Here is a 24982-nt window from a genome sequence, read left to right as displayed (position 1 = left end):
TTCCTAATTGTAAATAAACCACCATAAAATCCATCCTGACTTGGGTCTATTTTAATTATGGAATCAATCTGAATTATTGATTCCTGGCAGCCACACCTTAAAATATATATCTAATATCTAAATTCTAAATATTACTTTATATACATATATATATATATATATATAGAGAGAGAGAGAGAGAGAGAGAGAGAGAGAGAGAGAGAGAGAGGGAGATCTTATATATATGTATATATGTATGTATGTATGTATGTGTATATAAAGTAAGAAATATTTGTAAAGACCTTGGCACACTGTCTAGCACATAGTAGGCAATATATAAATGCCACAACCTTTGGCACTTCCCAAGTGTGCACGTGCACATGGGCATATACATAATATGTTGTTGTTGTTCAGTTGTTTTAGTTGGATCTGATTCTTCATGACCCCAGTTGGAGGTTTTCTTGGCAGAGACACTGGAGTGGTTTTCCATTTCATTGTGCAGTTCATTTTGTGAGGCAAACAGAGCTAAGTGAGTTGCCCAGGGTCATACAGCTAGGCATCATCTGAGGCTGGATTCGAATTTAGGAAGATGAGTCTTCCTGATTCTGAGCCTTGTGCTCTATCCACTGTACCACCTAACTGTCCCTATAGATATATATACATTTCCTCTTAAGATTCAATCCTACAGTATCAATTCTCTATTGGACATTTTGAATTAGATGTCCTGAAGACATCTACAGCTATATCTGTCTAAAATGTAACTGAATCATTATATAATAAAATATTTTCATAGTAAGGTAATAATTCACATTTCTATAATTCATTACATGGATAAATTGTTTTCCTCATGAGAACCCTTCAAGTTAAGCAGTATGAGTATTATCTTCATTTTAGATGAGAAAGAGAAGACCCAGAGCGGTGTAACTTTAAAAAAAGTCATTTAGGCATTAAGTACCAGAGTCCATATTCAAACTCGGGCTTCCAGGCTCTGAGTTCACTGCTCCTTCCACTGAAACAAGCTGTGTTACAAAGAGATCAGGGCCATCTTGGACTGAAAGTGCAAACTGCCCAGACATATTTCAAAACTGTGATCTTCACTCCGTCAGTAATTCCCTCCCATCAGGCAGATTGCAACCCATTTACATCTTCTCATTCTGTCCATGTCCTCTCATAAATTCATGATAGGGGACCCAACCTAAAATGCTGGGAAGCTTGCTCTAGAAATCTGAGTGTTTTGTGCTTGTGTACATTGGAAATGAAAGTTGGCCTCTCTGATGACATCTCTCATTTGGCCACTCCTGCATGTGCTACCAAGTACTCATACCCCCCATGCATTTCTCTTTTGCCCTTTGGGAGGCTGGCCATTTTACTCTTTGAAAAACATTATTTCATTTCCACTGTTTTTTAAAAACTAAATAACTCAATTTGATGTTATTCAGTGCTCACCATGTCTGGCACCAATAAACACTCTGCCCATGATACATAGCTTTGGGTCTTCGGTTGAGTCTACAAGCCATTAATTCCTTTTATATTTTGCACCATTACAACTTTCTCCATTCTCTTCATCCTTTGTGCTGATGTCACTCAAGTATATGTTGACTCAACTTGGAAACTGCCCTTAGAAACATTTTGTAATTTATACTTAGAAATTTTCATGGACCAGTGAGAGCTTAAGTCAACTGTCATTCAGTCAACAAGCATTTATAAATGTCTGCTATGTGCAGGCATTGGACTAAGTGCTGGGGATTTCAAAAAATGGCAAACTAAGTCCATGTCCTCCAGGTGCTCATACAGTCTGATGGGGGAGATAACAAGCAAACAACCATGTACAAACAAGGTGTATATATAGGGTAAATTGGAGATAATCAATAGAGGGAAGGCACTTGTACTAAGAGGGAGCTAGAAAGGCTTCCTGCAGAAAATCCAGGTTTTATCTGAGAGTTAAAGGAAGCAGGAAAGCCAAGAAGCAGAGATGCTGTTCATTTTTCATTCATGTCTGACTCTTCCTCTCACCAATTGGCATTTTCTTGGCAAAAATACTAGAGTGGTTTACCATTTTCTTCTCTAAGGCAGAGATGAGAAGGAAGCAAATTCTAGACAAGGGGAACTGGACAGTCAATGAAACTATGGAATTGTGATATATAGAGTGTCTTGTGCAAGGAACAAAAAGGAAGCCAGCATCATTAGATCGCAAAGAACATGCAAAAAGAAGACTCACAACTTTAAGTGACTTGCTCAGAATCACAGAGTCCATATGTATCAAAGGTAATACCTGCACCCAGGTCTTTACGGTTTCAAGTCTACCTCTTCATCCATCATGCTACACTATCACAGATTAGCACAAAAGGCTATCTATAAATGCATTTCATTTGCAAACATATGCACTCTAAACATGTGACAATCTGGCCTCAAAAATAATTTCATGATTGTTAAAGAAGACATGAAAAATGTTTTTCAGTTATGAAGTGACACTGCCCAGCAATGACAAGAACCAGCAGGAAAAATCACCCTGAGGAATGATCTTAAGAAATCATATAAAGGAATTTGCCAAACAGAAGGGCCTTCCATGGTCTGTAAAGACAGAGATAAAAGAGAAAACATCTTTTCTTAAAAGCAAGTAAAATTAATTGTGGCACGTGCAGAAATGTTTAAGTCAGCCAAACTCTTTGGCCTATTATAAACGCATATCATTTCATCCCAAGAAATATGTTCATGAGCTTTCTATCCCAGCTGCAAACCCTTGCTTTAATTCCAAAAAATCTTTGTTTAGCTATTTGAAGGCACATGTTAATTTTTGCTCATTATTAGGAAAGAGGAAACAAAGAGCCGTGATCTTAAAATTCTTCTCATTTTTTTCATCTGGCTTTGAAAATCAACTCGAACTGCCCAATGTTTGTGTTTAAGAAAGCCATTTAGGAATACTGGCACATTCTTTTAGTGAATAAAATCAGGTAAGAGGAAAACCTTTAAATGGGGGGAGCATTTTGAAGGAAAATATTGAGGGGATTTTCACTTTGTTCGATTTGTTTTAATGTGGTTGGCTGCGCTGATAAATGTAGAATAGGACTTTTTTTTTAAAAATCGAACTAGAAAGCAAGAATGTGAATGTGCTCATCTCAGCTCTGGGGGCACATTTTCAAAAAAGCATTTGGAATCAGAACTGCTTAGGACCATCAGAAATATTCACTGGTCCATGGCCTGTCCTTGGCCCTGTATAAAATAAGTTAACAAGAGATAATCCTTATCACACAATTTCCAACCAATAATATTCACTCAGCCATTTGCCAATTAGCAGGTTCACAAGCAAATTAGAAGAAACCTTTCAGCCTGAAATAAGTAAATCTGGCTATGGGCAAGAACAGGAATAGGGTCCAGGCCTGTGATTTCAAAGATATAAGATGTTCCTAAATGAGGAAACTCCCTCTGCCAATATAGGTCAACCACATCTCCGAAACTTAACATCTTAGACTTGCCTAAAGCACTGAGTTCAAGTGACTTATCCTGGGTCACTGAGTGAGTATATATCAGAGGCAGGGCTTAAACTCGGGTATTTTGGGTTCAGACACTATGTTTCTGGGCGCTGTTTCTCCATGTGCAAGAACATGGGTTAAGATTGACTTAGGGGACAGCTGGGTAGCTCAGTGGATTGAGAGCCAGGCCTAGAGACGGGAGGACCTAGGTTCAAATCTAGCCTCAGATACTTCCTAGCTGTGTGAACCTGAGCAAGTCCCTTAACCCTCATTGCCTACCTCTTACAGCTCTTCTGCCTTGGAACCAATACTTGGTAATGACTCCAAGATGGAAGGTAAGGGTTTAAAAAAAAATTGATTTAACCAATGGCCCAGACTCTGGATTTAGACATCCAGATTCTATCTTTATAGCTTTCCACTAATCACACTTTTGGGACTACACTGTGCATTGTCTTCTCCCATTAATTAGCTTGTATCTTCCTTGAGGGTAGGAACTGCCTTTCTTTTTCTTATTTGTTGCCCCAATCATATTGCCTGGCACACAGTAGAAATTTAATTAAATTGCTAGCAGGGTTTCTCTTCAAGAATATCAGAATTCATTCTGTGTTTAACTAAAGTTACCACAACAAGAAGAAAAGGGCCCTCAATTTCCATGCAAGCATCTGAGTTAACAAAACATCAAATATAAGGTTGGTTTTGTTTAACCTGAGGGGGGGAAATGCCAAAAGGTTTTTCTTAGATTCCATAAACACACAAAAAAATTCTTTCTTCTTGGAAGGAAGTCCTGATCAAGTAGTCAACAAATATTTATGAAATACCTACTATGTGCCAGGCACTATGCTAAGAACTGGAGATATAATAAAAAAGAAAAATACTACCTTTAAAGATAAGTCTATAGACTTTATAGTCTAATAGGGAAAGTCACATACAAAGAACTCTTTACGATATATAGACAAGATGAATTGGAAATAGTCAACTGAGAAAAAGTACCAGCACTAAGAGGAATTAGAAATGACTCCTTGCAGAAGGTGGAGCATTACTTAAAGGTCCACCTCCACAGGACTCTCTATTGTCTTCTCTCCAGACTTACCCTTCCCTCTACCACCACTCTGAAAGATAAAAGCACTTAGCTTCAGCAGAGAACAACAGGCTCCACCAAGATCTGCACAATCCACATAGCTCATGGTAACTATGAAAACTGAGGTTCAGGTTGGCACCTCCACATTGTAGCCCTGTCCTAACTGTTCTTCAGCTCCTGAAACTTCTCTATTTGGCCCAGGAATTCTGTTGCTCAATTAAAGCTTTCCCAATATTGATGGCTCACATTCTAGCCTGACCAAAGATTTCCTCACCATTCTTATCTCTTCCATCTGCTGCCATTCCTGGAGTCACCAGCTTCCCTAAAGGGAGCCAGGGAAGTAGATAAGACTCCTTTCAGTAAACCAAATCTATTCTAAATAGACTCCCTCCTCTCAGAATTTCTCTCCAACTTTTTAGTCTAAAAGGTCAAGACCAAGAGTATAACCTCGGATATGAGAACTGATGAAGAATTGATCACCTATAATAATCCATTGTCATCAACATGGTATTAATGAGACAACCAGTACCTAGCATAAGGCAAGTAATTCATAACTAGACAAGGATAGATTAATGCCAGAAAAAATTCCTCAATAATAACTGAAATGGGGGCTTTGCATCTTGATTATGACGGCATTATTCATGTCCATTCCCCCAAAAAAAGAATCACTTCATTGGGACAATAAGAATCCATAAACATATCCATAAAATCTCTAAAAATCCATTAAAGCCATTACAATTTAATCATGTTCACATAACCTATGCCACCTTTCAGACCATTATCAGATGTAGTATTCTGTCAATTCAAAACCAGCACCAAGAAATGTACATGCCAGGAAACACTGGTGTACCTCAAGTTATAAGTGGCTCAATCTATAAATTGATCTATATAAATCTACAAATAAAATAATAAACCATAACTTATTCAGAGGCTTCCAATTTAAACACTGTTCCCTGGTAGATGAGATACTTCTTGAGTCACTACAGTACCACATAGAACAAAGGATAATTAATTTTTTTTTAATTTTAAACCCTTAACTTCTGTGTATTGACTTATAGGTGGAAGATTGGTAAGGGTAGGCAATGGGGGTCAAGTGACTTGCCCAGGGTCACACAGCTGGGAAGAAGGATAATTAATTTAAAGCATTAGTCAAGGTGCTTTCTAAGCCTTAAAGAGCTATAGGAATGTGTTATAATGGTTTTTCTTTGGAGCCATGAAATCTTTTTGTTCTCAATAGTGCTACTGACATCTCTTCAAGTGTCTAACTTCCCTTTCAGGTACTAGTGCCAGTATCACGAAAACTCAACCAACCAATATGTTCCGCATCTAAGGAGCGTTCATTTGTGTTGAAATAAGAAAGTAATCCATCCACCAAAAGCACTGGGCCACTGAAGCTGATCAACCAGCTATGAGACATACTAAACAAGAAATATAAAGATAATGGAGCTCAGGGTGACATCCTAAATCACAGTTTGTCTGCCATGATTGAAGCCAAAGCACTATGTATTAAGCAAGGTACTCAATTTTTAATGTGGCACAACAGCCTAGATGCTTTTATTCCCCTAGTCCATTTTTATTTTATCATATGGGTGATGTTGGGTAGGAAGGCCTAGAGTTGTAAATTGGGTACAAGTGAGATAGGAACATTATGTGTAGTGTGTGTGTGTGTGTGTGTGTGTGTGTGTGTGTGTGTGTGCGCGCGCTAAGTATTCTTGAATAGCAGATTACTGGATGTATCACCTACCTTCTTCTTCACCATCCCCTATGAAATACAATAACACTGCATTTGACAGGAAATGTTATAAGCATGGAGGGGAAAATTACTTACCCAAAGAACCTTACTATGGCAAATTAAATGCTTAAAATAACCACAGAAAATGATCCCATATCAATATTAAATGTATTCACTAAATAGGATAGCATCTAAAGTCATTAGGAAAAAGTGAATAAATTTCAAAGCCATAGACAATAACACAATTAGTAGAAGACTTTAAGTCCATCTCTAAGAGTTGGAGAAATCAAATGGAGAGATAAACAAAACAGAAGATATTAAAATTGAATAAATTAGGTGAGAATTTAGAACCAAAAGACTTGTAATGGTACCTTCTGAATGAGACCACTAAATAATATACATATTTCTCAGCACCACACAATACCTACATAAAATATGTACTTTTATGGACACAAAGCTATTATAAATAAATGTTTAAAAGCAGGAATGCTATACACATTTTACACAGCAAAATAATTAGTAGAAGAAACAACGGAAGAAGACAGATTTAAGTGAAGTCTTTAAAAATGACAATCTGATCACAGATTTTTAAGAACAGATGTTAAAAAACAAAACACATAAACAATAACTACTCTATGTGAAAGACAATAATACTGATAAGAGAGTATGCCAAATTTCTGGTAAATAGATAAATCAGTCATCAGAGGAAAAAATATATCACCAAGGACATGCATTGACAAAATATCAAAAGAAAAGATTAAGAAATTAAATATGTAATTTTTAAATTGAGAAGACACCAAATAAACATGAGGTGAAATCTTGACAATTAAAAAATAAATAGAAATATCAGAAATCTAAAAGTTCATAAAATGTATAAATGAACCAAAATATTGAATTCTTTTCAAAGACTAATGAAATAGATAAAACTTTGAGATTCTTCATTAGAGGATGAAGAAAACAAAATTTATGGGAAAAGCACAACAAAGAAAAGAAAAAGAATTTGAAAACCTACTGTGTGCTAGAAAAACTTAAGGTTTGTTTTTTTTAAACCACTCAGGACTAGCTATAAAAACATATAAATTAACTAACTAAACAACCAACAGAGATCTTAAATTATCTAATCAGAAAAGGAAGCTGACTTAGCTAAAATGGAACTCTGGAGATGAGATTGAAAAAGATGGGGAGGAAAAGAGAAAGAAAATTAAAGACTAATTTCCTTAATGAATATTGATGCAAAAATCTTAAATAAAATACTAGTAAAGAGACTATAGCAATTATCACAAGGATTTTCACTATTAACAGGTGGGATTTACATAAAGAATAAAAGGATGGTTTAATATATTAGGAAAATCATCAGCAAAACTGACCATATAAATAACCAAACTAATAGAAATCACATGGTTATCTCAATAGATGCAGGAAAAAGCCTTCGACAAAATACAACACCCATTCCTATAAAGCAACTGGGTGGCTCAGTGGATTGAGAATCAGGCTCAGAGACAGGAGGTTCTAGGTTCAAATATGGCCTCAGACACTTCTGAGCTGTGTGACCCTGGGCAAGTCACTTGACCCCCATTGCCTAGCCCTTACCACTCTTCTGCCTTGGAACCAATACTTAGTATTGATTGCAAGATGGAAGGTAAGTGTTTAAAAAAAAAACATTATAAAGCATAGTAATAAATGGGCCTTTCCTTAAAATAAGAAGTAGTATTTATCTAAAACCACCAACAAGAATCATCTGTAATAAAGATGAGGAGTGAAGCAAGAATGCCCGTTATTACCACTATTATTTAATATTGTACTAGAAATGTTCATTTTAGCAATAAGAGAAGAAAAAGAAATTATTTGTAGATGATATGATGGTTTACATAAAGAGTCAACTAAAAAACTAGTTGAAATAACTTTAGCACAGTTAATTAAAATTTCTATATATTTCCAATGAAGTACAGTAGAAAGAGTTAGAACTAGAAATTCCATTTAAAATTATTCTAGGCAATAGAAAATATTTGGGAATCTACTTGCCAAGACAAAAACAGCAATTATATGAACACAATTGCAAAACACTTTTCACACAAATAAAGTTAGGTCTAAACTGGAGACATTATTTGCTCAAGGCTGAACTATCATAATAAAAATCACAATCCTTCCTAAATTAATTTACTTATTCAGTGCCATACCATTCAAAATACAAAATTCATCTGGAAGAGCAAAAGATCAAGAATATCAAGGGAATTAATGGAAAAAAATGTGAAGGAGGAGGGCCTAGCAGTACCAGATCTTAAATTATATTTAAAATAAAGCAGCAGTCATCAAAACAATATGGTACTGGTTAAGAGACAGAAGGGAGGATCAGTGGAATAGATTTGGGGTAAATGACCTCATCAAGATAGTGTACAATAAACCCAAATATCCCAGCTTTGGGAATAAGAACTCAATATTTGACAAAGATTCATGGAAAATTCAAAATCAGTATGGCAAAAATTAGCTGCAGACCAATATCTCACACCTTATACCAAGATAAGGACAAAATGAGTATATGATTTAGACATAAAAGGTGGTTTTATATGTAAATTAGGGAAACAGAAGAGTTTATCTGTCACATCTATAGTGAAGAATTTATGACCAAGAAAGAGATAGAGAACATGAGAAGATGTAAACTGAACAATTTTTACTATATTAATTTTTAAAGGTTTTGTAGAAACAAAGATTAGAAGGGAAACAACAAACTGGATAAAAAGTTTTATAACAAATTTCTCTGATAAAAGTCTCATTTCTCAAATACATAGAGAATTAAGTCAAATTTATAAGAATAAAAAGTCTTTCCCCACATGTCAAATGGTCAGATGATATGAATAGGCTATTTTCAGATGAAGAAACCATACCTATCAATAATCATATGAAACAATGTTCTATATCCCTCTCCATGAGAAAAATGCAAATTAAAACAACTCTGAGATACCTCATACCTATCAGATTGGTCAATATGACAGTAAAGGAAAGTGATAAATGTTGGAGGGGATGTGGCAAAATTGGGACACTAATGTATTGTTGGTGGAGTTGTGAACTGATCCAATTATTCTGGAGTGCAATTTGGAATTATGTGCAATGGGCTGGAATTATGCTCAAAGGGCTAAAAACAACACATACCCTTTGATCCAATAAGACTATTGCTAGGTCTGTATCCCAAAGAGATTTTTTTAAAAAGTGGAAAGGACCTACTTGTAAAAAATATTTATAGCTGCTCTTTTTGTGGTGGCAAAGAATTGGAAATTGAGGGGATGTCCATTAATTGGGAAACAGCTGAACAAATTGTGGAATATGATGTGATGGCATACTATTGTGTCTTACATGGACTGATGCAGAGTAAAATAAGTGGAACCAGGAGAATACTGTACACAGTAACAGTAATACTGTGGAATGATCAACTGTGATACTTACCTACTCTCAGTAATACAATCATCCAAGACAATTCTGAAAAGCTTATGACAAAGAATGCTATCTAACTCCAGAGAAAAAGCTGTTGGAGTTGGAATGCAGATGAAAACATAGGATTAAGTTTTTGTTTGGGGCTGTTGGTTTTTTTTTTTAAACATTTATTAATATTTATTTTTTTGAAAAGTTAACATGGTTACATAATTCATGCTCTTACTTTCTCCTTCACCCCCCGACTTCCTCCTCCCCCCCATGGCAGATGTGTATTTCCACTGGTTTTAACATGTGTCATTGATCAAGACCTATTTCCAAATTGTTGATAGTTGCATTGGTGTGGTAGTTTCGAGTCCACATCCCCAATCATGTCCTCCTCAGTCCATGTGTTCAAGCAGTTGTTTTTCTTCTGTTTCTACTCCCGTAGTTCTTCCTCTGAATGTGGGTAGCATCTTTTCCATAAGTCCCTCAGAATTGTCCTGGGTCATTGCATTGTTGCTGGTACAGAAATCCATTACATTCGATTTTACCACAGTATATCAGTCTCTGTGTACAGTGTTCTTCTGGCTCTGCTCCTCTCACTCTGCATCAGTTCCTGGAGGTCTTTCCAGTTCACATGGAATTCCTCCAGTTTATTATTCCTTTTAGCACAAGAGTATTCCATCACCAGCATATACTACAATTTGTTCAGCCATTCCCCAATTGAGGGGCATACCCTCATTTTCCAGTTTTTTGTGGGGCTGTTGGTTTTATATGATTATTCACTTACAAAAATGAACAATATGGAAATGTTTTGCATGATAATCCATGTATAACCCAGATTGCATTGCTTGCCAGCTCAATAGAGGAGGAAGGGAAGGGAGGTAGGGAGACAATTTGGATTATTTAACTTCAGAAAACATGTGGAAATTTGTTATTACATGTAATTGATGAAATTCATTAATTAAATAAATATTTTAAAAAGAAAAAGATGAGGAGGGAGAAGGGAGGAGAAATATAGGAAAATAAAAGAGAGAAGTTGAATGGGAATAGAAACAGAATAATACCTTGGTCTAGAATGAATCCACTGGAGAATTCTATCAAATTTTTAAGGACAATTTATATCTAATCCACACAAATTATTCTAAAGACCATTAGAAAGCAAACACTGCCAAATTCCTTTTTATGATCTTAATATTGTCCTACTACCTAGGCCAGGAAAGGTTATATCAAAGAAACAAGCATATAGATCATTATTACCAATGAGTATCAATGTAATATTATTAAATAAAATACTAGCGAAGAAGACTCAGCTGTTTATCCAAAAAGCATTAATTATGATTAAGTTAAAGACAAGTTGAAGATTCAGGGTTGGTTTAACAAGGGGGGACGGGGGAGAATCCAAAACCATATAATAGTTAAGAGATACTGAAAAAAAAACTATGACAAAGTAGAAATGCCATTTATATATTTCTTAAATCTTACAAGGCATAGACATATTTCAAGAAGATAAAATATATATCTAAAGGCAAAAGGCTAGCATTATATACACAAGAGAAATACTGGAAGCTTTCTCAATAAGTGCAAGAAAACAAAGTATAGATGCTCCCAGACAATCTCCTACTTGGCAAAGTTCTAGAAATATTAATGAAAACAAATAAAATAATGGAAATAAAGACAGAAAGATAGGCAAAGAAGGAATAAAGTGATTCCAACTTGTTGATAACATAATGGTTTAGTTAGAAAATCTTAAAGTATATATAAAAAAATTAAGAGACAACAATTTCAGTAAGGTAGATATTACTTTAATTTAAGTAGGTAGGTAGATAAGTTATTAGGTAGGTAGATGTTGTTGTTGAGTTGTATCAAATTCTTCATGACTCCATTAAGGGTTTTCTTGGCAAAGATACTAGAGTGGTTGGCCATTTTGGTTCTCCAGTTCATTTTATATATGAGGAAAATCAGGCAAACAGGGTTAGGTGTCTTGCCCAGGGTCACATAGCTAGCAAGTGTCTTAGGCCAGGAAGATGAGTCTTTTTGACTTCAAGTCCAGCATTCTATCTGGGCCACTTAACTGCATAGATAGATAGATAGATAGATAGATAGATAGATAGATAGATCAATAGATCAACAGATCAACTAAAAAACTGGTGAAAATCTACAAGATTTCCATATAGAATAACAAATTCCAGAAAGGAATATTATAAAGGAAAATGCTATTGGCATAACTCTAAAAAGCATAAAATGTTTAGAAGTCACAGGCAAAGCCAAGATGGAAGAACAGGTATACAGACCCACATGATTTCTTCTAAATTAACATAAAAAAAACTATGATACAATGCCTCAAAACAAATTCTGGAATAGTATAACACACAAAAAGATGGGGCAAAATAATATTTTAGCCCAAAACAACTTGGAAGGCCAGTACAAAAGACCTATTGCATAAAAATGGAAGCAGAGTACAAAACAGCATGCCAAGTGGCAAGAGGCTTTGGAGGTGGTTGAATCAGCAACAAAGACTCTCAGCCACAGATAGTAATGTGGATTGGACAACTGCCCAGAAGATTACAGGAGTCCCTTTGCATCGTTCATACAGAGATCCAGATCACAGTACTGGGTTGTGGTCTTTGGGTGAAGAGGAGCACTAGCACACACCAATGCTTGTGGCCACAGGGGAGCAGGGACCCTGATCTCACAGTTAAAGGCAGAAAATAGTGCTTGAGATTACTCATAGACCAGAGCACAGGCTGGGAAAGTATTAAACATAACTCTCCTTACATCATACCACCTTTAAAGAACTGAAAGCAGATCCCCAGAACTATCCCTGATGGCAGTTGTATGAAAAAACCTGAAGTATGGAACAATGCACCCCTCACCACAGTCACAGAGCCTAACATTAACAGTCTTCTTAATTAAAAGAAAGGAAGAAAGGCTGGAATTTAAGCAAATAAAAAGAAACTCAACATAGAAAGTTATTTTGATGACAGGGAAGACCAAAATAGAAACTCAGAAGACAACAAAATCAATACCACTATATCTAAAGCCTCCAAGAAAAATATGAATTGCTTGCAAACCCAAAAAGAATTAATGAAGTAACTCAAAAATGATTTTAAAAATAAAAAGGAGAAAAGTTGAGAAAAGAAGTGAGTGATGGAAGGAAGGAAGGAAGGAAGGAAGGAAGGAAGGAAGGAAGGAAGGAAGGAAGGAAGGAAGGAAGGAACGAAGGAAGGAACGAAGGAAGGAAGGAAGGAAGGAAGGAAGAGCGAAAGAACCAGCAACTTCACCTTGCTTGCTGAGCCCTGTACCTTGCATTGCATCCTAGAGGATAAAACTAGAATCACCTTGGGAGCAACAGTGAAAGCTGTGGCCTTAGCTCTGGAAATCCTGACTGATCCACTGCTGGGGACTGAAAGAGCAGACACAACAGTCTACAGGCACCATGCTCTAAGGTCAGGACATCAAACCTCTGACAAGGAACTTTGGGACCCCAGGAGCATGAACTGGATGCCTGTTCTGTTCCATGTTGTGGTAGTAGGAGAGGAAAAGTGAGGAAGAGGCACACACCAGTGAGTGTGTTTGCTAGTGACTGGGGCTCCTTCAGTTGTGGTCACTCTCAGAAGAATGAAGTCCTAGTTGCTTGCCTTAGGAGGAGTTGGACTGTTCATTTTATGCATGCAGTTACAAAAGAAAAATTGCCTACAGGCTCTAGCTGGAGCACCTGAGGTCAATCATAGGCTGTGGCTTGAGGGGGGTGGGGGGAGGACAGGATTACATCAAATCCTGGTCTATAGAAGCTGGAATAACTAAATAGGCCTTAGGGGGAAAAACACAAAAAAAAATTCTGAAAACTGAGGTAGCAAGCAATATTCCAGCCACACTAGGGACCCTGGGATTCCAGTAAAAAGTCAATAATTAAATCTGCTGGTCTGGCTACTAAAATTTAAAATGTTTAATTAAAAAAAATGAACAAAGGAGGAGAACTCAATTGTTGATAGCTATTATAGGGAAAAGATTTAGGTTCAAACTCAGAGGATAGCTTAATTAAGATACTTACTTCAAAAACAGCAAAGAAATACAATAAATGGCCACGAGCTCAAAAATAAGCTTTTGAAAGAGCTTTAAAAATGCTTCAAAAAACAAGAGAGGTTGAGGAAAAATGGAGGGGGATGACTAAGAACAATGCATGGAAATAGAGGAAATTATGAAAGTAAGATTACTCAAATTTAAAAAAAAAAAGACCCTTGGGGGCAGCTGAGTAGCTCAGTGGATTGAGAGCCAGGCCTAGAGACAGGAGGTCCTAGGTTCAAATCCGGCCTCAGACACTTCCCAGCTGTGTGATCCTGGGCAAGTCACTTGACCCCCATTGCCCACCCTTACCACTCTTCCACCTATGAGACAATACACCAAAGTACAAGGGTTTAAAAAAAAAAAAAAAGAAATAGAATTAGACAAGAGGAAGCTGACAATTTCCTAAGACAACAAGAAATATAAAGCAAAATCAAAAGAATGAAACAAACGATGAGAACATGAAACATCTTATCAAATAACAAAATGACCTGGAAGATAAGGAGAGACAGTATGAGAGCAGTTGGACTCAGAAATTTATGACCAAAAAGAGTTTTTAGATACCATACTCCAAGAAATTATCAATAAAAACTGCCCAGAAATTCTAAAATAAGAGGATAGAATAGAAATTTTTAAAATCTACCAATTACCACCTCAAAGAGAACCAAAGATGAAAATGAACAGGAACATCTATACTGAGTTCCATAGATTCCAGACAGTTAAGGACAAAAAGAAATGCAAATACTGCAAGCAACAAGAAAAGAAAAATAATTTAAATACTGTGGAGCTACAATCAGAATAACACAAGACTTAGCAGCCATAACATTAAAAGAACACAGAACATGGAACATAGTGTTTCACAGAACAAAAGAACTGAGTTTATAACCAAAAATACCATACCCAACAAAGCTGAGCATAATAATACAAGGTAAAAAATGGAAGGAAGGTAGGGAAAGGGGGACATTAATACACTGCTGATGGAGCTATGAACCAATCCAATCATTTTGAAGAGCAATTTAGAATTATATCCAAAGAGTTATAAAATTATGTATACCCTTTGATCCAGCAATATCATCACTAGATCTGTTTCCCAAGGGGATCAGAGAAAGAGAAGGAAAAAAAAAGAAAAAGAGAAAATCTAAGCCAGAGAGTTAAGGCAACCCAAAGATCTAATGTGGCACAATGAACAAAATCAACAATTTTGACATGAAGTAAAGAAAGCAAACTCCTAAAAGGAAATTGAGAAAATGTCTGGTCTATATGACTGTTTGAATTTTACAACAAGCAGACTCTATCTCCCATACATAACATTCGGTCATAAAAATCTAAGATTAAATTGATATCCATGTCCCAAAACCTCAGTTTCCTAGCTACACAGAATTACAAGTTTTTGAACCATAGAGACTGTGGTTAAAGAGACCATATGGGAATCATAAAGGAACAAAAAGAGATATTATGTGTTGTAGCTTTGTATCCAGAATGTAGTTATACCATCCACCTGGGCAATGGTCTACTGAACACTGATATAAGGACAGCATTTTTTTCCAGGGCTTCTATCTGAAGTCTCTTTCAAACCGTAGAAAAGAACCCTAAGAAATTCAATACTAAATACAGGATGAGTAAATACAATAGTAAAGACAGGATGAGTTCTATCATCCTTGATCTTTTTCTACCATCATAGGAAGCTACAGGACTCAATGGATAGAGCACTGCATCTGGATTCATTGAGATCTGGGTTCAAATCCAGATTTAGATGCATTCTATCTGTATGATTCTGGGCAAGTCACTTTACCTCTGTCTGCCTCAGTTTCCTCAACTGTATGATGGAGATAGTAATAGAATATACCTTCCAATATTGTGAGTTTGAAATAATTGTAAAGTGCTTAGCACAATAGCTGGTGCTTATTAGGAATATATTCTAAAGATGCTTTCAAAAGTCTATCCTAGGGGGCTGCTGGGTAGCTCAGTGGATTGAGAGCCAGGCCTAGAGATGGGAGGTCCTAGGTTCAAATCTGGCCTCAGACACTTCCCAGTTGTGTGATTCTGGGCAAGTCACTTGACCCCCATTGCCAACCCTTACCACTCTTCTGCCTTGGAGCCAATACATAATATTGACTCCAAGACGGAAGGTAAGGGTTTTATTTTTTAAAAAAAGTCTGTCCAAGATGAGTTGTATATCCAAATATTCTTATTTCAGTGATAAAAAGAATTTATTTTATCCACTTAAGCAATAGTCTGGAGAATGTTAAATACAAACGAGCAATAGCAAGATATTGTTCAGTTTCAGGCACATCCACTTTTATGTGACTGAGAGTTCTTGGCAAAACTGTCATTCCCTTTTCCAACTCATTTTACAGATGACGAAACTGAGGCAAACAAGGTTTAATGACTTGTCCAGGGTCACATAGCTAATAAATATCTGAACCCAGACCTGAACTTGAGAAGATTAGTCTTCTTGACTCCAGGCCCAGCACTCAATCCCTTGAGCCACTTAGTTATCCAGCAAAATATTTGTTCTTAGATCATTTCTTTGTAAATGGTAACAAAAAAAATGGGAATGAAAAAGCAGTTGATGATGGCAATTAGACTAAACAACTCACCTGAAAGTTTAAAACTACACTAAGATTTTTGGAATATTTCCGGGCCCCTTTCTTCACAACAAAGGGATATTACTCTCTCCTCACAAATAAACTGAGGTTCATAAAACTTAAACGGCTTATGCTGATTAAGTGTCTTGAGTTTCTCTTCTGACTCCAAGACCAGTACTCTGTTTCTGCTATCTCTCTACACTGCTTTTACTTTTTTATATTCAAATATAAAGGGCATGGCCATGTATGTTAATCTACCACTGGAAGCTGACTGTCAAAGAGATGATTTCCTATTGGCTTATATAGCCTTTTCTTCGCTGACATTGTAGCACAAATTGGGCCAGATTCTATAAATGCTCATTATCCTCAACCCACAATAATCATGTTTATGAACAATAGACTGCAATTTTACCACAAAACATTAGACTGTCTTTCCCAAGAATTTACAGCAAGTCAGCAAAGTACTCTGAGAGCATTTGGGAAATGAAACTAAATTAATTACATCTGTCAACTGAGGTTACTAAGTCAAGAGATTCATTATCCACTTATAAATTCTGCAAAACATAAATCTACAGGTTCTATTTTAAGAGAGAGTTGAAACTTCTAGTAGCAATAAAATTCCATATATTTATTTAATGAGTAGTCAGAAAACAGAAATCGGTCTCGGTGGTTAATTGATCCCATCTTTTGGGAGGGGGAGGGAAGAACAGAATGAAAATCTGCAGACTCTGACAATCTCCACTTATCAGCCTGGTATGCCAAGGCCAGAAAAAAGGTTTTGAAAAAAAAATCCAATGCCAAAACTTTTATGCTACCATAATAATGCAGTAGACAGTATATCACCGAAGGGGGAAAGTGACCTGGTTATCTGAAAGGTCGGACTTAGGGTGGTTCTCCAGGAGTGGCGGTGATGGTGTTCTACTTTGGGAAACTAAGCTAGGGTCCCAAATTCAGATCATCATTGGCAACACACACATTCCTAGGAACATAGCCAAGTTCTTCATATCTGAACCACTGATGATTTTACCAGGCAACCTAAAATTGCCCCTAATGGATTTTCAAGATAATTTGGGCTGGCTACCCTTAGTCAAAAGGATGATGAGCCCTGCCTAAAAGCAAGGAAAGGCACTAAGTGACCTTGGGGGTTTGTTCCAGCCTTAGGATTCCAGGATTAGGTTACCATAGTTACTTGAGGCACAGAAGAGAGAGAAGCTGAGGTGCATCAAAGCATGGGGGTGGAATACTTCAATGAAAAAGGCAAAAGAAAGTTCATGCTGATAAAATACTACATAAATATTGTATCTTTTTGGCTAAGAAACTTAAAGCATATAAGAAATTAGTCTAGCAAATATGTGCTCAGTTATCTTTGATTATAGGGAATCTAACAGCAGAAATGGTTGAAATCCACAGATCATTTTTAAACAGTCTTTTAGTCAAAACTTCAACTTTACTGTCCATCAAACACTGCACCACAAATTGCTAGCAAATGGAACTGGCCAATTTGAATATCCAATTATTTTATTTCCCATGCCTGGAGAAATGATCCAAAGTTCAGTGCTTTTTAAGTATAGTAGCAGGCACTTAATTGGATGATATAAGATAGACAGATGAAGGGACTAAAAATAAGGGCTTTAAATGACCCACAAACTGGACCCATCTCTGAATAACCACTTGTAAAAAATGCCCACCTCTCATTTTGGAGGGAAATAAAACTGGGAGGGGGATAGGGAGAGGAAGAGAGGTGGGGAGGGAGAGAGAGATAGAGACAAAGACAGAAAGACAGAGAAAGAAAGCACTTCAGATAATTCTGAACATGCCGCTCATCACATATCACTGGAATCAGGATTTCAAAACCTACCTTAGATTCTTACTCATTTTGTGACCCTGAGGTTTCCTCATCTGAGAATAATATTCATATCTACCTCACAGAGTTGTTGTGAGGATCAAATGAGATAACATACATAAAGAGCTTCAAAAACCTTAAAACCTTAAGGGGGACAGGGAACAAGCATGTATTAAGTACTTAATATATGCTAGGAACTGTGCAAGAGATTTTACAAAAAACTCATTTGATTCTCACCACAGTAAATGGAGATAGGTGCTATTATTATCATATCCCTTTACAATGAAGGATACTGAGGCAGACAGAGGTTACAAGATTTGCCCAGTTATGCAGCTGGTGTCAGAGTCTGGATTTGAACTCGAGTCTTCCTGATTCCAAGCCCAGCATTCTATCCAATGCACCATTTAGCTAACTTGGTGATAAATGCTAATTATTCTCCCCATTATTATTGTCATTATAACACGTTGCTGCCTGATCAAGCAAGCTTGAAAATTATCAAAAGAGGGTCAAGGCAAATGGGTAATGATAAATGATAGTGTGACTGGCACCAAGATGCAAAAAAGAATAGGAATATACAGAACTCAATTCAGACAGAGAAAAATCAGTATATCTCATTCCCAAGGGGGAGGGGGGGAGGGGGGGAGGAAGAAACTGGCCACCACCACAATCAATCTTGACCATGTTGTCATCCAAATAATTTACAGCAGCCCTAATGTGGTCCCTGAGAAAGAAAAGATAGTAATCAAAGAGATTCTCTGGCAGATTTGTGAGTTTTTATAGCATGCTCAGATGTCTCAAACTTGGTGTGTCACCAAAACTTATCTTCATTACCCAATAATGACAGTCAGCAAAAGTACCCATAATTACCCCCCAAGAAGCCTACAATTCCATTTCATGAGTCAGAAATTAAAGGATTTTTGGAGGAAGAGGGGGATTAGGCTAGTCACATCATAGCACACAGGCATGCATGTTGTCTCTGATGGAGGTGGGGATGAAGAAATGGGTCAAGACTGGAATCTGAGTCATTTGACCAAGAAAAAATCCCACATTTTCCCAATGGGTAGTATGAGAAGAAAGTTAGAACCTTTGCCCTCTTCCTCATCACCACGGATCAGATAAATATCTATAACCACTGTTTCCCTATTCAACTTACTATGGTTTACATCAATCAATAAATAAACATTTACTAAGTGTCTATATCTACTATAGACATTTGAAAAAGTCAAATGGATGATAATAAAATAAATTCAATTGTTTCTAAATGAATCAGTCCTGTGCAATTCCATTCATCTCCTATGTTAGAAAAGTATACACATTAAGACAAACAAATATAAGATCACCTGTCAATAGCATCTCTGAGAAGCCAACAACTCATCATCATCATCATTACCAGTAACCAATTATTAAGTACCTATTATGGTATTTAATACACCAGGCATTGTGCTGACCAATTCAAAAAGGCAAAACTACTTTAAAGAGTCCACACTCTATGGGATGGAGTGGGATAGAAGGGGAAATAGAAAGGGAAGGGTGGGAAAAGGAAGGGGAGGGAAGGATTCGGGGGAATTATGAGAGAAGTAGAAAGCGTATGGGAAATAAGTGCTGTTATGATTTTATAGTTGACGAAACTGAAGAAAATAGAAGTTAAAGGTTGCACAGCTAATAAACGTCTGAAATGGGATTTTAATTCATGTCTTCTTGACTCCCAGCCTGATGGTCTATCCACTGTGTCACATTCAAATAACTATGCAAAAGAAAGACATATACTCTTTTTAAGCAAGAAAAGCTATCTAAATATTGATATATCCATTTTATGAAACCCATCCCTACAGTGAAAAGAATCTACATAAAGTTTTCTAAAGAAAATTATCTGTAAACAGTGCTTTGCCAAAATAGTTAGAAAAATGACTGAAACACAAATCTTAAATGACATCTCACATGCATTAGCATCAGAGAGAGAAAAAGAGAGAGTAGCACTACCTTCAAACCCCCAAAGGGGGCTTGTTTCCCTTTACTTATTTGGAAATAGCTAAACCTAGATTTTATAACATGGGATAAATATCTAAGATAGTCATTAATGCATACATGAATTTTTTTCTCTTTCTGCCCTCTGTTTCACTCTTTCATCCCTTCCCTGGAAAGAGTCAACTTAGTTTTTGGGTAATAATTCTTAAAATAATTATTCATAGTAGATTTAGGGTCTGGTCCTATGGTTACAGTGAAGAAAGGGAACTTCCAGATGAGGAAACTCTCTCTACTAATGCAACTTCTAGTTTGTTAAAGAGTTTCCTAGATCACAAAACGTTTAAAGATTTGCCCAGGGTCATTCAGACTATATGGGTCAAAGATGGGACTTGAACCCTAAATCTTCCTATTTCCTAGGTCAGTTTTCCATCCATTATTGATAATGGTAGTAAAAAATCAGGACCATACCCTAAACTGGAGCAATCTGCTTGTAAGTAACACCAGTCTCATCTCAAACAAGTTGAACTTTTAAGTGGAATAATATTCCCAGAGGAATGGATAATCTTAAAATAAGTCAAGGAATGGAAGATTTTTTTTAAATAATCAATAGGTTATTGAAGAAAACTTCCTTTTAAGCCCCCCAAGTTGATGCAAAAGTTGCATGATGCAGTAATAGAAAGTATGGTGGATTTGGAGTCGAGACATTTGAGTTTCCTCTGTTTATGTGTAACATGAGAATGATAACCTTTGCACTACCTGCATAATTGGAATACTATAAGGAATTGTTGGTGGCTTTCACTCACATCTGACTCTTCACAACCCTATGGACCATAGCTAGTCATGGGGTTTTCTTGGCAAGGATAGTGTAGTGGTTTGCATTTCCTTCTCCAGTGGTGGCTTTTGTCAGGCAATCAGAGCTTGCCTACATGGCTAGGAAGTGTCTGAGGCCAGACTTGAATTAATGAAAATTAAACTTCTTGAGTCTAAATCCAGTGCTCTATCCACTGTGCTACCTTGTTTCCATTTTACAGATAAAGAAACTAAGGCAAACAGATTAAATGACTTCCCAAAATCACACATCTAGTGTCTGAGGCTGGATTTGAACTCGGTTCTTCCTGACACCAGGCCCAGTGCTCTACCCATGGAGCCATTTAGTTGTAATCTGAATATCATTTAATAAATTCTTATATCATTCTATTTGGTCCCAGAGTTGTGATGAAGCATCTTAAAGAACTCCCTCCACAGTAGCAAATTAAGAGTTGCCTTGAGAGTTTAGGGTCTTGCCCAGGACCACATGGTTATTATGTTTCAGAAGCAAAATTTGAAACTTTTCACTCTGGCAGCTCTGTTGGATTCATTTATCAAGTCAGAGACTGATTTGGTGGGCAGGGAATTCCCACACCAGGAGTTCCCTGCTGAGTCAATTACAGATTTTACAGCTAGTTAAAAGTCCCTTTTAGAAAGTTCCTAAGACTAAAAAGTGGAAGGGACCTAAAATCTACACTCATTTCTGAATCATATGAGTTACGTTACTGATAAAAAGAAAGTATCAATAACTATTTGTAAAGAGTTGAGCAGGTAGGCAGATGAGTGCAATAGGTAGATCACCAGATTTAGAGCCAGAAAAACTCTTATCTCTGAATTCAAATGTAGTCTCAGACACTCAATAGATGTGTGACCCTGGGCAAGTCACTTTGCCTCAGTTTCCTCATCTCTAAAGTGAGCTGCAGAAGGAAATGGTAAATCGCTCCAGTATCTTGGCCAAGAAAATCCCAAATGGGGTCACAAAGAGTTAGATACAACTGAAAAAAAAACTTTACAACAAAATTTGTAAAGACCACATGCCTAAAATAAAAACAAAAACTTTCTTTTCTTCCTACTCCACAAGATCTATGACTTGCTTTCATTGCTCAAGATAAAAGACCTAATGGATCAACACTTACCAGTTTGGGAATAGAATTCCTAATTATCTCTTAATGGTAACAAAATGCTAGAATTTCTCCCCATCAGTGATTATATGCAGGTGACTCTATACCATTTCTAGTTATGTCACTGAGACAAATTCTTTCCCTAAAGAGTTAATTTTTCTCCAGATAACTACAAGGATTAAAGAAAGCAATGAAGGAGAATCTAGCTTGTTGCACTAAAGAATATTTTCTTCTGTTTGCAAGAATGTCAGTAATAAGTTATTATAATTATGTTACCTGTGTGTATTATAATAGATACTATTCACTCTAGAAGTACATCATAATAATGAGTGAAACTTTTATAATAAATTTAAGGTTTTTGGAATCCTATAATCAGTCTGTCAATCCATAAACAATTTTTAAGCTATTAAGCATCCATTATGTACCAGACACTGTGCTAAGAGCTGAAGATACAAAAAGGGGCAAAAGACAGTCCCTGCCCTCAAGGGGCTCACAATCTAATAATGAAAACAATGAAGAAACGAATATGCACACACACTATATGTAATATACATATACACATACATATCTATGATAAATAAATAATTTTGAGAAAAAAATTTTTCAAAAAGAAATTAAGAACTTAATTTCCTGCTAACTACAAAAGAAAAAAGAAATGTGGGCGGGTGGGGGGCAGCTGGGTAGCTCAGTGGATTGAGAGCCAGGCCTAGAGACAGGAGGTCCGAAGTTCAAATCCGGCCTCAGACACTTCCCAGCTGTGTGACCCTGGGCAAGTCACTTGACCCCCATTGCCTACCCTTGCCAATCTTCCACCTATAAGTCAATACACAGAAGTTAAGGGTTTAAAAATTAAAAAAAAAAAAAAGAAAGAAAGAAAAATGTGGGAAATAAACAAAAAAAGAAAAGTTGTCAATTTAACCATACAGATAAAGATTGGAGATCAGATTACTAATGAATGATGTTAGTAACTAAATCTGAGGATACCCCTCAGAAACATTTCCAAAATAACCTGTCAGGTTTACTTGATACTTTACAGTGTGAAAATAATCGAGGATGCTTACCTATTGGCACCACTCCTTCATTACCCGCCTGAAAAGGGAAAGAGAAAAAAAGAAAGAAAAAAAAGTTATTTGAGGTCCTGTCAAGTGACATTTTTTCTGAAGGTTTTTTCCCCCCTTCAATTAATGATTTTTAGAAAGTAGCTAGTCACCAAAGCAGTGTTTTGTTTTGTTTTTCCTGCCTTAATTCATCAGTGATGCTGTCTATAAACGTGTCAGTATATCTGCATATTTATACACATCTCAACATATATATTACCAACTCATGGACGCAACTCATCTTAACACTGAATGTCCTATTTTGAAAATCACTGAAGCTGGGCCAGGTTTAAAGGATTAAAACCAAGAAGATTTTGGTCAGGAAAGGAAGTCTTTAAATTACAAAGGCTGGAAGAGGTAGGGTTGCAGGAGGCCCCTGGGGTTGAGATCTGTCATTAAAGAGGACAGAACTCCTGGGACCTGAGCTGCAGAATCACAACAAATCAGTTTTTCTAGCTTATAGCTTTGGCTCAAAGCAGGCAGACAGGAGATGTGAAGCACACTCAGCAAAGAAAGTCTGCATGTGTGCATAACCACAGTCTTCCTGTCCATATTTAATTTATAAAACGCAACTCCTTCCTTCGATTTAGAGTTCTCAAGGACTCATCTAAGTTTACAGTGTTCACCTTGAGTCTCCAAAAAGTGGGGGAAGGGGCGAGAAGAGATAAAAAGAAAACAGAACTTAGCTTTTTGAAAGGGGGTGGGGGTGGAGGTGAGGAGAGAGAGCTGTAGAGGAAGGGGCTGTGGAGGAGGGAGGAAAGAAGAGGAACTGGAACCTGGGTAGGGTGGTGGGGCAAGAAAGTGTAAAAGTCAGGAAATATTTCCAGGCGCCCCCCCCCCACGTCCCCATCTCTCAGACCCCAAACCGGGCAGCGATTCTCCGTGGACACGTGTATAACTGTCTGCTGGGTCTATCCTGGTCAATTACAACCATAGAAGAAAGAAAATCCAGGGAAAACCAGATGGAACCGAAGGAAGCAAAAGGAAGAGATTAGGGAAACTTTCCTTCAGGTTCTCATTCATGAGCTGACACTTGAGGGGAGGTGGATGCCGGGACTGCCAAAAGGTAGATGGAAATTTGCCCCCAAAGATTCATCTGATTGCTGCACAGTGGGGTAAGTCATATCTGTGACAAGCCCTGGGCTCCAGCAAGATTTTCTGAAATTTCATGCAGCTATTGTTTTTAAAACACACACACACACACACACACACACACACACACACATCCATCCATCCTGAACCAATCTTAAAAAAAAAAAAAAAAAACACTTTTGGCTTTCTGCAAAAGATAGCTGAGAGTGGGAGGAGAAATCAACTCTTGGAAGGGGGAAAAGGGGAGGAAAAGTTGAGTTTGTTTGTTTGTTCGTTCCACTTACTTGTCCATCAGCAGAAGTCCTAACCTCTATCAGAGCGGCTGCTACCAACCAAAGTGACAGGAGGACCATCACGAGTCGATTTCACTTTTCAACTACTTGGGCAAAGCAAAACTCCCCAGAAGGGGGCGGGGGGAGGGGGAACAGCAACAACAACCCAAAAAAAGTTTCTTTTTTTAAAAAGGGAAAAAATAAAAAAGACTTGCTCTTCTGTGCTTCCCTTCACCGAAAATGAAATTTGAGCTTTTATCCCAGCCTCCTTCTCCACCCCTCCCCCTCCTCCTCCTCTGCAGCTTCTCTCCCCTCTTTCCTCTTAAACCCAGTGTGCAAGAAGGAGAAAAAGGAGAGTGAGTGAGTGAGTGAGTGAGTGAGTGAGAAAGAGAGAAGAGAGGCTGGTCAGGAAGGAGGAGGAAAGGGCTGAAGGGCGGCTCTCAGCGCTAGCCCTAAGCAGTTGGGTTT

The 24982-nt window shown here is 37.1% G+C and overlaps 1 protein-coding gene across 1 annotated transcript in view; it reads right to left on the bottom strand.

The window, feature by feature from the left end:
* Window positions 1-24595, bottom strand: part of ADAMTS3 (ADAM metallopeptidase with thrombospondin type 1 motif 3) — a 285453-nt gene extending 260858 nt beyond the window's left edge. Inside the window, exon 1 of the mRNA XM_044681598.1 lies at window positions 24527-24595. Within this exon, the coding sequence (XP_044537533.1) occupies window positions 24527-24595 (69 nt within the window). The remainder of the gene's footprint in view (window positions 1-24526) is intronic.
* Between the last annotated feature and the right edge of the window lie 387 nt (window positions 24596-24982).

The sequence above is a fragment of the Gracilinanus agilis genome, chromosome 6, assembly GCF_016433145.1.
Source record: "Gracilinanus agilis isolate LMUSP501 chromosome 6, AgileGrace, whole genome shotgun sequence".
Lineage (NCBI taxonomy): Eukaryota > Metazoa > Chordata > Mammalia > Didelphimorphia > Didelphidae > Gracilinanus > Gracilinanus agilis.
The sequence above is the reverse complement of the archived record's forward strand: the minus strand, read 5'-3'. Positions and strand labels throughout refer to the sequence as shown.